The sequence below is a fragment of the Mesoplodon densirostris genome, chromosome 19 (assembly GCF_025265405.1).
Source record: "Mesoplodon densirostris isolate mMesDen1 chromosome 19, mMesDen1 primary haplotype, whole genome shotgun sequence".
NCBI classification, from domain to species: Eukaryota; Metazoa; Chordata; class Mammalia; order Artiodactyla; family Ziphiidae; genus Mesoplodon; species Mesoplodon densirostris.
Window position 1 is genome coordinate 2,541,967 of NC_082679.1, and position 15,519 is coordinate 2,557,485.

Genomic DNA, 15,519 nt, shown 5'->3' on the forward strand with positions numbered 1-15,519 from the left:
TAAAGTGTTCCATGACAGAGAATAAAAAGGAGAACTATAAAAAATGTGTTTATGAAGACAGCATAACATTTGATACCAAAATATTACCAAAACAGCACCCAAAAAAAGGAAATTACAGACGAAATCAATTATGAATATTGGTGCAATATCTTAAATAAAAAGTCATGTTGAAATAATATACCAGAGCCAAGGAGGGTTTATTCAAGAAATGCAAGGGTGGTCACACTGCTTAACTTTAAGAACTGTCAAAAACATATACCTTTGTGGGCTTCAGCAACTGTTTTGATTCATATGGTTTCATTTGGAAGTTTCCGTTCTTTTGGCTTTCAATAAGGGAGACGTTTGCTTTCTTAATATCTTTCAGACTTGGAGTATGTGTGGATGAGAAAGGAATTATCTCCAAACAAGGACATCTATGAGGAAAAATTGTCCCAGGCAATGATAATGGAAAGACTTACAAGCTGTGACCTCGAATGTTCCACATTAGGGGAAAACTGGAAACGTGAAGACCTGTTTGAGAGGGAGCTGGTAAGTCAGAAGACACATTTTGGGCAAGAGACAATCAGTCATATAGGTACCCTTATTGAGAAAGGAGACCACTTTAACAAATCTGGGACAGTTTTTCATCTGAATACATTATCTTATATAAAACAGGTATTTCCTATCGAAGAGAGAATATATAATTTTGACACACATAAGAAAAGCTTAAAAGCACATTCCTTTGTGAAAAAACACAAGCAAGTCTATGGAGAAAAGAAACTTTTGAAATGTAATGACTGTGAGAAAACTTTCAGCAAAATCTCAACTCTTACTCTTCATCAAAGAATTCATACTGGAGAGAAACCCTATGAATGTATTGAATGTGGGAAGGCCTTTAGCCAGAGTGCCCACCTTGCTCAACATCAGAGAATCCACACAGGAGAAAAACCCTTCGAATGTACTGAATGTGGGAAAGCCTTCAGCCAGAATGCTCATCTCATTCAACATCAGAGAGTTCATACTGGAGAGAAACCTTATCAATGTAAGCAGTGTCATAAAGCCTTCAGCCAGCTTGCACATCTTGCTCAACACCAGAGGGTTCATACTGGAGAGAAACCCTATGAATGTATCGAATGTGGGAAAGCTTTTAGTGATTGTTCATCTCTAGCTCATCATCGAAGGATTCACTCTGGGAATAGACCCTATGAATGCATTGACTGTGGGAAAGCTTTCAGGCAGAACGCTTCTCTTATACGTCATCGGAGGTATTGTCACACTGGAGAGAAACCCTTTGATTGTATTGATTGTGGGAAGGCTTTCACTGATCATATAGGACTTATTCAGCATAAGAGAATTCATACTGGAGAGAGACCTTACAAATGTAATGTGTGTGGGAAGGCTTTTAGCCATGGCTCATCCCTGACTGTCCATCAGAGAATTCACACAGGAGAGAAACCCTATGAATGTAATATCTGTGAGAAAGCCTTTAGCCATCGTGGCTCACTCACTCTTCATCAAAGAGTTCATACTGGAGAGAAACCCTACGAATGTAAGGAATGTGGGAAAGCTTTTCGGCAGAGCACGCACCTCGCCCATCATCAGAGAATTCATACTGGGGAGAAACCTTACGAATGTAAGGAGTGCAGCAAAGCCTTCAGCCAGAATGCACACCTGGCACAACATCAGAAAGTACACACTGGAGAGAAACCATATGAATGTAAGGAATGCGGGAAGGCCTTCAGTCAAATTGCACACCTTATTCAACACCAGCGAGTTCATACTGGCGAGAAGCCTTATGAATGTATTGAATGTGGGAAGGCCTTTAGTGATGGCTCCTATCTTGTTCAACATCAGAGGCTCCACTCTGGCAAAAGACCATATGCATGTCTTGAATGTGGGAAGGCATTCAGACAGAGGACATCCCTGATCTGTCACCAAAGGTGTCATACAGGCGAGAAACCTTACGAATGTAACGTCTGTGGGAAAGCCTTTAGCCATCGTAAATCCCTTACTCTGCATCAGAGAATTCACACAGGAGAGAAACCGTATGAGTGTAAGGAATGCAGCAAAGCCTTCAGCCAGATTGCCCATCTGACGCTGCATAGGAGAATTCATACTGGAGAAAGGCCCTATGAATGTAAAGAATGTGGAAAAGCCTTTAGGCAGAGTGTACACCTTGCTCACCATCAGCGAATTCATACCGGAGAGTCATCCTCAATTATTCCCTCCTCTTCACCTGCATACCACCAGGTCCTCTAGCTTCAATATTCTAAATCTATCTATCCACTTCTTTCCAACTCGTGCCATTATCATGGTCAAAGATGCAACCATCTCGTTTGGATTTCTGCATAGCGTTGCAACCATTTTTCCTCTTGCTTCCCTCAAGTGCATTTTTAGCACTGTAGCCAGCTTAATCTTTTAAAAATAAAGAACTGTATTCATGTTACTTTTCCATTTGAAACACTTGTTTTGAAGAATATGTTAGATAATCCATTTAAAGAGTTTAGCATACCTTCCTGTGCTTATAATTAATGCCATTAAGGTAGAGTTTTCCTTACAGTTATGTTCAGCTGCAAGTGTAATGAACCAGTAGGTCAAGACTAAGAAGCCTACAAATTTTAAAGTAGACGGAGAACTCTTTACTCTCCTAGTAGGTAGGAAAAATGAACACATTCAGAATTGAAAGATTGTATGATATATGAGGTAACATGGTGGCTTGCACCTCCCTCTATGAATAAATATAATGACGTCTAGCATTGTTGATGAGAGTCTCACCTCACCTGGCACTTACAAGTGATAATAGGCCAATTAGAACAAAAGGTAGAATGTAGGACTAACTACGGGGTAGTATTAAAAATGAACTAAAATGAACAAGCTAGAAAACTTGAATAGGTTAATAGCCATGAAATAAACTACAAAAGGTAGTTCAACACTTTCACCTGTGGAAAAGCATCACAAACAAGCCCTGTGATATTTAATTGTTCTGGAGCATAAAATAAATACAGTAAAGCTTCCCATCTTGTTCTATGAGACTGACAAGACTAATACCAAAACAGGAAAACATATATATTGCAGTTGGCTTATGAATGTGGATGTTAAAAGTTAAAATTTTTTTTTTTTTTTTTTTTGAGGCACACGGGCCTCTCACTGTTGTGGTCTCTCCCGTTGCGGAGCTCAGGCTCAGCGGCCATGGCTCACGAGCCTAGCCACTCCGCGGCATGTGGGCTCTTCCCAGACCAGGGCACGAACCCATGTCCCCTGCATCGGGAGGTGGACTCTCAACCACTGTGCCACCAGGGAAGCCCAAAAGTTAAATATTTTTTAAATATTAAAAAACAGGGCTTCCCTGGTGGCGCAGTGGTTGAGAGTCCGCCTGCCGATGCAGGGGACACGGGTTCGTGCCCCGATCCCGGAAGATCCCACATGCCGTGGAGCGGCTGGGCCCGCGAGCCATGGCCGCGGAGCCTGTGTGTCCGGAGCCTGTGCTCCGCAACGGGAGAGGCCACAGCAGTGAGAGGCCCGCGTACAGCAAAAAAAAAAAAAAAAAAAAAAAAAAAAAAAAACAGAGTAAATGAAAAGCTAGACTTGTCTCTGTGTAGACAGACTCAGTCTGGCAATGATATTTCTCCCCAAGTTAAATATGTAAATTCATTGATAGTCCAAAAAAAAGTCCCTATGTGTTTTTAACTTGACAAGCTCATTTTGACCACCTAGATAGTGCTGTGATATAGCAAAGAGTGTAGTACTGTAGTAATCACTAAATTAACATTAATGGAGCATTTACTAATGTTCCAGACATTGTTTTAGGTGCTGGGGATACAGCGAGGTACAAAATGTACAAAAACGTTTTTCTTCACAGATCTAGTGGGAGAAGACAAACTAAAAATTGAAATACTATATAGTAAGTATGTGACATGTACCTACTTGTACATGATGAGAAATGATCTAAAGAGGGAGCCAGGGAGAGCTGGGAGGGAGTGTTTTACTCCCCCATAACATATGGGCATTAGAACCAAGGGACTAGGGAGGAACTAGAAAAGACTCAGCCCCAAAGGGCATGATGAGAATAATCATGACAGTCTCAAAGCAGATAATTATGATGCTCCGAGTATTGCAGGAAGGAAGAATTGATGGCTTAACAAGGTTCACGAGAGTTCTGTTCACTCTTTGTCAGTCGTGCTTTAGAGGCTGGTGGAGGGTTTTGTTTTGGGTTTTGTTTTGTTTTGGTAATGGTCTTATTGAGATACTTCACGTACCATACAGTTTGCCCACATAAAGTATATGATTCAGGGAATTCCCTGGTGGTCCAGTGGTTAGGACTCGGCACTTTCATTGCCATGGCCTGGGTTCAGTCCCTGGTCGGGGAACTAAGATCCTGCAAGCCGTGTGGCGCAGCCAAAAAAAAAAAAAAAAGGTATATGATTGAATGACTTTAGTATGTTCAGAGTTGTGCAACCATCACCACAGTTAATTTTAGAACATTTTCATCACCCAAAACAAGATCCCCTGCCCTTTAGTAGATACTCTTACACTAGAGGAGAATACTTAACCTGGAGCACCTCCTACACCTGAACAGGTACCTGGAGTACCCAGAGCTCTTGGGTTTCCTCTTGGTTGCTGTCTGTGGCCATGTGATGGGAGCTCTTATCCAGAGGACACTGGAAAATGGAGCTTTGGGGCTTCCTCTTTACTTCGGCATCAAAGCTAGGAGATGGATGATCTTATCCAGAGTATGTAGGGGGTTTTGACTGCCCTTATATATGATGAAAAGGATTTTTCATTTCAGTGGGGCAAAGACGGATTGATCAGGTGGCCTTGGGACAGTTAGCTCTCTGGAAAGACGTAGATCTATACTTTGCACACTGATGAAGTTCTGACAGATTAGAGATCTAAAGGTACAATATTAAAGTACAAGAAAAATTTAGAATATTTCTATAACCTTGGCTTGAGGCAGACCTTCTTAAGTATTACACATAACCCAGGAGCTGACATTAAACTGAGTAACACTTCTGTGTGGAAAACATCAAAGTTAACATAAATGAGAGACTGAAAGAAAATGTCTGCAACGAATATGACAAAGGGCAATAATCCCTGATATTTAAAGCACTCTTACAAATCAGTAATAGTAACATCTGCAACTCAGAAACATGGACAGAGCTAACAGCCTCTTTAAAGAAGATGAAATAAAAACAGCTAAGGAAAATTACTATCTTTAGTAATCAAGGCAGTGCAAAATAAAGTGATGATATATTGACTTTTTCCCCCAATAGATTGATTTTAAGTCACAGAAGAGTGATAATATCCAGTTTTGGTGAATGTGTGAAGAACAAGACAGTTCCATTGTTTGTTATATAAATTGCTGTATGTATAGACCATTCGAATCAATATTCCTCAGAAACCAAAGTGTACAACACAGGTAGGTAAATGTATAATGAGAAGCATTTTTAATGATAAACTCTTAGTAACTTAGGGTAATGGGCAGATGGGTAAGTTAATTACGTTGTATTCTTTCAATAGAATTATACGCGGCTGTTGAAAAACTATAAATGTGTATATAGCCATAAAAGATAGTTGTGCTATATTAAATGAAAAGAATTTTTTCAGACCTGTATTCTAGTATAAATTCATAATCATAATATCAAAAATAAAACCAAAAATCCTTGTTTTTCTGTTTTCCTCTGCCCAGATTTCCTTGCCGCCTTCTTTTTTTTTCTTCTTCTTCTTCTTTTTTTTTTTTTTTTTAATTTTATTTATTTCTGGCTGCGTTGGGTCTTAGTTGCGCGCTTGGGCTTTCTCTAGTTGCGGTGAGCGGGGGCAACTCATTGTGGTGTGCGGGCTTCTCATTGCAGTGGCTTCTCGTTGCAGAGCATGGGCTCTCGGTGCGTGAGCTTCAGTAGTTGTAGCATGCAAGCTCAGTAGTTGTGTCTCATAAGCTCTAGAGCGCAGGCTCAGTAGTTGTGGCGCACGGGCTTAGTTGCTCCACGGCATGCGGGATCTTCCCGGACCAGGGCTCGAACCCATGTCCCCTGCATTGGCAGGCGGATTCTTAACCACTGTGCCACCAGAGAAGTCCTTGCCTCCTTCTTTTGACTACACTCTCTCTTTTCCTTTGAGTAACTGGCCATACCCTGTCTTACAGTTCTGAGGGACCTAGTCAATCAGATTCTCTCTGGAGCTTGAAAGGGAGAAGGATCTGTTCCCTAAAGGGATGATGCTGGTGCCCTTGTGGTTGTGATCTTTGGAGCCACCCTAGTTTTTGTGCTTTCCAAGGCTGCGATTCCTTAAACGACTTACCATCCTCTCAATACTTCATTTTCTGCTTGTTTGCTTGCAGTTAAAGAAACTTAACCAAGTCAGAGTTTGGTATGAAGATTATGTAATAGGCAATAGAATCTTTGGAATATTGGAGGTGTTAGGGATTGGCGTTTGGGTGAGATGGGGCAAGTGAGACTCCTGTTTCTTTCCTAGCCTAGGAAAGTAACAACTCGTGGTGTGCACTGGGCAAACACGCAAGTGAATTATTATTAGTTGTAGTCGCCTGAGGTGTATAGAGGTCTAGAGTCCTGAATAATGACAGTTTCAAGAGGAAGAGGAATGCCAAGTCCAAAGAGTGTCTGTGATGCCGGTAGCTAACTGTTTTGGGTAATTTAAAACTCAAATCTTGAACTTTCTGAACTACTAGCAACTAAGGGTCTTTGTATGATATTGTTGAAAGATGTCTTACACTGTTTGAAGTCATAGGGTTAAGATTGCTTAAAACTGGGGCTTCCCTGGTGGCGCAGTGGTTGAGAGTCCGCCTGCCAATGCAGGGGACACGGGTTTGTGCCCCGGTCCAGGAAGATCCCACATGCCGCGGAGCGGCTGGGCCCGTGAGCCATGGCCACTGAGCCTGCGTGTCCGGAGCCTGTGCTCCGCAGCGGGAGAGGCCACAACAGTGAGAGGCCCACGTAACGCATAAAAAAAAAAAAACCAAACAAGATTGCTTAAAGCCAAATTGAGAGACTCCTTTTATGGGTTGCTAAGGTGGGATGCTGGTTAAATTCTGTATTTTGTTGTAGAGTGGTTGTAAGTTCTGAATTGTATCCCTCCCACCCCCAAATTCACATATTGAAGCCCTAACCCCCAATGTGACTGTATATGGAGAGAGACGGCTTTGGGGGAGGGAATTACAGTTAAATGAAGTGATAAGGGTGGGGCCCTAACCTGATAGAACTGGTAACCTTATAAGAAGAGGGAGAGACATCAGAGGTACTAGAGAGAAGTTACAGTGACAATTGAGAAAAGTTTCTGGCAATTTAGCCCCAGAAGAACTGACCTTGACCTTTATAGGAAGTTGGTCTGGAGATGACAAGGAGCCACATGGTAAGTTGAGGGAATCAACATTTCTAGATTACAGCAGGAAAAATTCCCACTGCTCACTCCAGATATGGCCTTCACAGGAAGTGTTTGTGCTGCTTGTATCCAAGGAGCCTAGAACTCAGAGTGCATGTACCTCATGTATCATTCTGGAACATTCCTCATAAGGCCAGTGAGTGGTCACCTGGGGGCCACAGTTGTTACTAAACATTTTGAATATGGTTCCCAAAAGGAGACAGTCTGATTTACAGACGATCCAGAGTAACTCAAATTGGGACTAGCACCACTGAGGATTTCTTCTAGCCAGTATTCCTGAGATTCTAATACCACTGTTGTCATTTTAAGATACAGTGTTTTCAGAGGAAGTGAGAGACTCTAATCAAATTCTGAATAATTTTGGGCCTCCCTGGTGGCGCAGTGGTTGAGAGTCCGCCTGCCGAAGCAGGGGATACGGGTTCGCGCCCCGGTCTGGGAGGATCCCATATGCCGCGGAGCGGCTGGGCCCGTGAGCCATGGCCGCTGAGCCTGCGCGTCCGGAGCCTGCGCGTCCGGAGCCTGTGCTCCGCAACGGGGGAGGCCACAACAGTGAGAGGCCCGCATACCGAAAAAAAAATAAAATAATTCTGAATAATTTTAAAGGGAAGGTGATCAAAAGGAAGAAGATGTGACTCGACAAGTTAAGTAGGCATAAGTGGCTTAAAACGAATGTGAACATCAAAGAGTCGGAATAATTTAGAAAGTACATCTTGTTTTGAAAATGCATAATACAGATGTAGGGCTTTTGGGGGGGTCCATAAAAATCAATCAATTACGTAAACTTACCCATTGAAACCTTTTTTTTAAAAATCTGTTGAGTATTTCCTTCTTTGGGGAACTAAAATTTAGATATCCTGAAAATGTCGCCTCAAGTCTAACAAGAAGAACAAGGATCTGGAGACCAAGGCTCTTTGGGAGACAGTTTGGCAGCTTCTTACAAGGCTAAACACTGTCCAGCAACCATACTTCTACGTATTAGCTCAAATGAATTGAAAACATGTCCACACAGAAAGCTGCATGTGGGTGCTTACAGCAGTTTTATGAAAGCGGCCGAGATGTCCTTCAGTGGGCGAATGGATAAATATACTGTGGCACAACCAGTAGATTGTTATTTAGTGATAAAAAGAATTGAGCCAGGGGCTTCCTTGGTGGTGCAGTGGTTAAGAATCCGCCTGCCAATGCAGCGGACACGGGTTCGAGCCCTGGTCCCAGAAGATCCCACATGCCGCAGAGCATCTAAACTAAGCCCATGCGCCACAACTACCGAGCCTCTGCTCTAGAGCCCGTGAGCCACAACTACTGAAGCCCACATGCCACAACTACTGAAGCCTGTGCGCCTAGAGCCCATGCTCCACAACAAGAGAAGCCACCACAATGAGAGGCCCACGCACTGCAAAGAAGAGTAGCCCCTGCTCACTGCAACTAGAGAAAACCTGCATGTAGCAACGAAGACCCAATGCAGCCAAAAATAAAAATTTTTAAAAAATTAATTTTTTTAAAAAAGAAATGAGCTAAAAAAATGGAGAACTTTAAGTTCATATTAAATGCTAAGTGAAAGAAGCCATTCTGAAAAAGGCTATATATTGTCTGATTCCAACTCTGTGACATTCTGGAAAAGACAAAACTGAAAAAATACCGGTTCATGAAGATGGAGGAGGACAAACAGTTGCAGCACAGGACATTTTTAGGGCACTGAAATATATGCTACTGTAATGGTGAATACATATTATTATGCATTTGCCAAAAGCCACAGAAGTGTACAACACAAAGAGCAACCTTAATGTAAACTGTGGGGTTTTGTTAGTAATAATGTATCAATATCAGTTCATTAATTGTAACAAATGTTCCACGTTAAATGCAAGCGTTTACTAATAGGGGAAATTGGGTGCAGGGAGGTGGGTGTATGAGAACTCTGTACTGTCTGCTCAATTTTTCTGTAAACCTAAAACTGTTCTAAAAAGTAAAGTCATTAGTAAAAACAAAAACAAAACAAAACAAGGAACCCATAATGAGATATCACTACACGCTTATCAGAATGGCTAAAGTAAAATATGTATATGTATAATGGCAACATCCAGTATCGGCAAGGATTTGGAGAAACTGGATATCTCATAAATTGCTGGTAGGAATATAAATGGTACGGCCACTCTGAAAAACAGTTTGGCAGTTTGTTTAAAAAAAAAAAACTAGGGGCTTCCCTGGTGGCGCAGTGGTTGAGAGTCCGCCTGCCGATGCAGGGGACACGGGTTCGTGCCCCGGTCCAGGAAGATCCCACGTGCCGCAGAGCGGCTGGGCCCGTGAGCCATGGCCGCTGAGCCTGCGCGTCCGGAGCCTGTGCTCCACAACGGGAGAGGCCACAACAGTGAGAGGCCCGCGTACGGCAAAAAAAAAAAAACAAAACTTAAACTAAAAATGCAAATACCATATGACCTAGAAATGCACTCCTGGGCATTTATCCTAGAGAAATGAAGATTTAGGTTCACACGAAACCCTGTAATAAGGAACAATTAATAGTAGAAGGGCAACCTATGAAATGGGATAAAATATTTGCAAACCAAATATCTGATAAGGAGTTAATATCCAAAATATGTAAGGAACCCCTGCAACTCAATAGCAAAAGATAAAATAATTTAAAATGGGCAAAAGCCTTGAATAGAATAGACATTTCTCCAAAAAGACATACAAATGGCCAGCAGGTACATGAAAAGGTAAAGAGCATCACTAATCATCAGGGAGATGCAAATCTAAACCACACTGAGATATCACCACACACCTATTAGAATGAATATTATTTTTTAAAAAAAATTGAAGAGGATGTGGGGAAATCAGAACTTTTGTACCCTGCTGATGGGAATGTAAAATGGTGCAGCCACTATGGAAAACAGTATGGAGTTTCCTCCAAAAAAAATTAGAAATACCTAATGATCTCGCTTCTCGCTTCTGGGTACTCGAAAGTCAGGATCTCAGATGATTTGCACTCCATTGTTCACTGCAGCATTATTCACAATAGCTGAGATGTGGAAGCAACCTAAATGTCCATCAGTGAGTCAACGGATAAAGAAAATGTGGTATACACATAAAATGTAATATCCTTTAACCTTAAAAAAGAAGGAAATTCTGCCACATGCCACAACGTGGGTGAAGCTTGAGGACATTGTGCTGAGATAAGCCAGATGCAGAAGGACAAATACTGCGTTTATATGAGGTATCTAAAACAGTCAAACACAAGGAAGAGAGTAGAATGGTGGTTGCCAGGGTCTTGAGGGAAGGGGAAATGGGGAGTTACTGGTCAACAGGTATAAAGTTTCATTTAGGCAAGGTGATTAAGTTCTAGTGTTTGTACATCGTGCCTCTAGTTAACAATACTGTATTGTACACTTAAATTTTTGTTATGAGGGTAGATCTTATGTTAAGTGTTTCTACCGAAATGAAAAGAAAATTGTGACTGGAATAGCCCCAAACTGGAAACATCCCAGATGTGGTAGCCAAACTGTGGTAAATCCCTACCATGGATTACCACTCAGTAGTAAAGTAATGAACTATTGATACAAATAACAACTTGGATAAATCTCCAGAGAATTACGCTGAATGAAAAAAAATGCCTATTGATATAACATTTTTGAAATGACAAAATTATGGAGAAAAAATTAGCGATAGTCAAGGGTTAAGGAAGGATGGGGTATGGAGGAAAGTGGGTGTGGCTATGAAAGGGCAACCTGAGGGATCCTAGTGGTGACGGAAACGTTTTGTATCTTGACAATATTCATGTCTGTATCCTATTTGTGACTTTGCAAGTGAAACCGTGCCCTATAGGGTTAACAGAAACTGGTGACTAACAGAAATTCTTTTTTAAAATAAATTTATTTTATTTATTTTTGGCTGCGTTGTGTCTTCGTTGCTGCGCATGGGCTTTATCTAGTTACGGCGCGCGGGCTTCTCATTGCCGTGGCTTCTCTTGTTGCGGAGCACGGGCTCTAGGCGCGTGGGCTTCAGTAGGTATGGCACATGGGCTCAGTAGTTGTGGCTCACGGGCTCTAGAGTAGAGGCTCAGTAGCTGTAGCGCACAGGCTTGTTGCTCCGCGGCATGTGGGATCTTCCCGGGCCAGGTATCAAACCCGTGTCCCCTGCACTGGCAGGCGGATTCTCAACCACTGTGCCACCAGGGAAGCCCCTAACAGAAATTCTTGACCTTGTCTTACAGCTCGTTAAAACCACCTCCACTTGTAACCAGGCTTCACTGATCAAGCTCACTTTAATTTTTGCTTCAGAAGATTTGCATGTGCTCCAAGCCACACCTAGCCTGTACGGTAAGACATTTGCCCAAGTCGTTTTCCAGGAACTTGGACTGAGCTGTGTCCAGTTCAAGCTCAAGCCAGTTAAGACTGGTTGGGACCACTGACCCTACACCTGGGCCTTTACAAAGGCCTGATGTGTCTGGTGAACAAACTTTTGACATCAGAGGGCCAAAAACTCCTCCCTCACATCATAATAAGCACCTCCATTTTGGGACATGCATCCCATGAGGAAGCATGTAACCCACAGAACACAGATTACCTCACCTTTTCCCTACTGCCAATACCTTTTCCTATGCCTAGAATCACCTTGCTTCTTTAACCCATAACTATCTCACCCCCCTCGCCTCAGGGAGGTGGATCTGAGATGTTTTCCCCTCTCCTCATTGGCTGCCTCTGAATAAATCTTTTCTTTGTTGCAAACCTTGGCTTTTTGCTGTGCCTTGGGCAAATGAACCTGGTTTGGTAACACAAGACTTCACCCTTGGGGGAACCAGATAAAGGGTACACTGGATCTCTCTCGGTGGTTTCTGTATTTTTTACAACTGCAGGTGAACCTACATTTGTCTCAAATAAAGTATTTAAAGTTATTAATCACCCCTTAAGACTAGCCTCTGTTTCACTACTATATATATAATATATAACTAGCAAGGACCTACTGTAGAGCACAGGGAACTCTACTCAGTACTCTGTAATAACCTGTATGGGAAAAGAATCCAAATGAAGAGTGGATATAGGTATAACTGATTCACTTTGCTGTACACCTGAAACTAACACAACATTGTAAATCAACTATACTGCAATTAAAAGAAAAAAAAAAAGTCTAGCTGCTGTTTACATTTCTGTGGCCACTGAGACATTCAGCAGATGCTTTTGGACTTGGCTTTGTGGTTTATGGTGTAACAGGCCCAGCCAGGAGCCCTGGTTCCTACCCCAGCTCCCCCACTGTCCTCTTGTGCCACCTCTTTTGTCTGCACCACTGTCCTCATCTGGAAAGTAGCATGGTTGTGAGGATTAGATACGTTCCTAAGTCATAAAACGCCCCAAACAGGAGCTGGCACGTAGGAAACTCAAGAAGAGTGAATACTTTTTTTTCTTATTATTTTCTGGTTTGTATCTCTGTGCTTTACAAATTTTCTACAATTCAGCATTATCACGCTCAACAAAATTGCCCAGGATCCTCCCTCAGTCCAGCCCAGAAGTCTGCAGAAGGTGGGCTACAGCCTCCCTTCTCCACCTCCACCCATGCCCCCGCCCTTGCTGGAATTCTCCCTCCTACCTCCCCCACCTTCCTCCCTAAGCAATCCCCCACCCCTCCTACCTCTCGCCCATCTCTCTCTTCTCCCCCTCCCCTTTCCCCCCATCTCCTCTCTCCCTCCACTCTTCCTCCTCCCCCCCACTCTTCCTCCTCCCCTCCCATCCCTCAATACCCACCCCCCGCGCACCCCCATCCCCTGAGGCCGCGGTTCCGGTGCCGCGGGGGCCTCTGGGAGCTGGAGGGGCGCGGTCGGGTCTCGGGTAGGTTCGGGTCCGCTCGGCTCCATTCGGTTCCGCGGGCGGGAAGGCCTGAGCGGAGGCGGAGGCGCGCGGGCTTCTGGGAAGTGTAGTCCGCCCGTCTGCGCAGGCGCAGTGCGGCCTGGAGGGCGTAGGGCGCCGTCATTGTACAGACCGACCCGCGCTGGTGAGTACGGCCACGGGCAGGGCGGGGCGGGGCAGGGCAGGGCGAGGCTCGGGAGGGGGCATGTTGACTGAGGAGAGGGGTCGTGAGGTCACAGGCAAGGGGCCTGAGGGCTGAGGGGAGGGTGTGCGGGCAGCAAGAGGGTGTACGGACTGAGGGGAAGGTGTGAGGACTGAAGGGAGAGGGTGTGCGGGCCTAGGCGAGGGGCGTGAGGGAGGAGGGGAGGGTGTGCGCACCGGGAGAGGCCGTGTGGACTGAGGGGAAGGTGGGCCCTGAAGGGAGGTGTGAGGGCCCAGGTGAGGGGAGTGCCGGCTCAGAGAGAGTGCTGGGGAGAGGAGTGGAGGGAGGAGGCCGGTACTGACTTAATGTGATGCGATGGGGAAGGAGGCGAATCTGTGTGTGTGTGCATCAGTGTAAGTCGGGGGCGGGGGCGCGCACGCGCTCGTGCGCCTACCGGTCTTGGTCTCTGTGGGTGTCTTCTATGTCTAGTCTTTGCCTTCCCTGTTGGGGTGGGGGCATGTATCTCTGGGTGACCGCCATGTCCACATCCTTGGTTGTGTGTGTGTCTGCCTTTATTTCTGCCCACGGTGTCTCTGTGTGAGGGTGTCATCCAGGTGTCCACCTGGGTCTCGTCTTTCACTCTGTAGCTGTGTCCCTGGGTGTGAGTGTGTCTGTGAGCATGGGGTGTGTCTCTCCCGAAGTCCGCCCCGTCAGTGTCTCTACCTCTCTGTGTGTGTGTGTTCACCTGTGTGTCTCTGTCTTTGGGCCTTTCTGGGTGTTTGTATGCGAGTGCATCTGGGTGCGACCCTCCTAAAAGCATGTGTGAAAGACTGTGAACGCTTGGACAGGGAGGCCTAGCAGAGCTACCTCCCTTCTTGTCCTGCAGGTCTCCTGGCCTGGGGCCCCCAGATTCGCCAGCTCCTTCCTGCCCCTCAGAGCCTTGTCCGGCTCATAGAAGGCTCTGGAGGGTTGGGGGTGGCAGGAAGTGTGTGGGTGACAGGATGTGGGGCTAAGGCTTCTTCTCTTGCCTTCCACAGGACCTTCTTAAAGGAGGGTCAGAGTCCCCTACCCACTCCCGACCGGCGTTGATTTGTTCAGAGGATGTGTATTAGGCCCTCAAAGTGCTGTTCTGGGCACTTTGCTGGGACTACTTCATTTATAAGCCTCCCAGTAACTCCAAGGTAGGGACCTCATCATCCCCATTTTATACATGGAGAAACCGAGGCTCAGAGACTTAAGTGAATGACCCAACTCTATACCCAGGCATCTGGGTTCCAGAGACCGCACACTTAACCACCAGACAAATGGGAAATCCTTTCTTCCTATCAGCTCATCTGACACACAGTTGCAGGATTTTTCCCCCCATGGGAATCTTACCCTTAGAAACAATGGAAGGAAGGAAATGCCAGAAGCCTCAAGGAAGGAGAGGAGGGAAGTAGCCCCCAGCTTTGTAGCCACATAGGTCTCAGGCCACATGGGTCCAACAGTCACCAGCCCAGAGCATGTCACTTCCAGGGCCCCTGTGCCTTCATGGGCTCCTTTTTTCATGAAAGAAAAAAAATTACAGTTAGTGATCACATTGATATGAAGACAAATATAATCCAGGCTGGATTCGAGTCACTTTTTTTTTTTTTTTAATGATCTTAAATTAAGACATTCTCATGGGCCCCTACAGGTATCAGGGGCCTTGGGCTCGCTGTGCCTCCTGGGTAAGTCGGCTCTGGTCATGTCCACATCCGGCCAAAGCCAGTGTTGTTGACCTCACAGTGTAGGGATGGGAGTCAGATGGAGATTGCCAGTCCAGAAAGAATACTCTTTAAAAAGTTAAATTCTGTTTAAAAAATTATGACATTAATATGAAGTCACTCACCCAGGGAAACAATCAAAGGAATATAAGAAAAAAAATGAATAACTCCCCCTTCCCATTCCCCCTCCAACGCCTCGAGGCACCATCTGGTGTCCATTATTCCATGGCCTTCCCCAGGCCTTTCCCAGGCTCAGAAACACCCACATGTGCTGGTTCATTTTTATACAGAAGGGTTAAAGTTAGGTATAAAACCAAGTAACTTGCTTTTCTGATTATGACATCACCAATATATATGTCAGCAGATGCAGAACCCACTCCTGTTTGCTAAGGAGACCTGATATTTCACACAACGGATGCCTCGCCATTTATTC

General features: G+C 44.6%; 2 protein-coding genes across 15 annotated transcripts in view; both read left to right on the forward strand.

Moving 5' to 3' along the window:
- Nucleotides 1–3,067, forward strand: part of ZNF470 (zinc finger protein 470) — a 36,577-nt gene extending 33,510 nt beyond the window's left edge. For 7 of the 8 annotated variants that reach the window (XM_060084315.1, XM_060084314.1, XM_060084318.1 and 4 more), the window contains one exon: nt 365–3,067. In XM_060084315.1, coding sequence (XP_059940298.1) covers nt 365–2,238 — 1,874 coding nt within the window. In that variant the 3' untranslated portion in view covers nt 2,239–3,067. The remainder of the gene's footprint in view (nt 1–364) is intronic. The other variant, XM_060084321.1, reaches the window with a different exon arrangement.
- A 2,233-nt stretch (nt 3,068–5,300) lies between these two features.
- ZNF71 (zinc finger protein 71) overlaps nt 5,301–15,519 on the forward strand; it is a 28,597-nt gene continuing 18,378 nt past the window's right edge. For 2 of the 7 annotated variants that reach the window (XM_060084337.1, XM_060084340.1), the window contains exons 1-2: nt 13,289–13,344; nt 14,379–14,522. Coding sequence is in view for 1 of the 7 variants with exons in the window: in XM_060084335.1 (XP_059940318.1) it covers nt 11,649–11,678 (30 nt within the window). In the remaining 6 variants the exon portion in view is untranslated. Of the gene's footprint in view, nt 5,396–11,572; nt 11,679–13,288; nt 13,345–13,702; nt 13,755–14,032; nt 14,523–15,519 lie in introns of those variants that run through there. The other 5 variants (XM_060084335.1, XM_060084339.1, XM_060084336.1 and 2 more) reach the window with 5 other exon arrangements.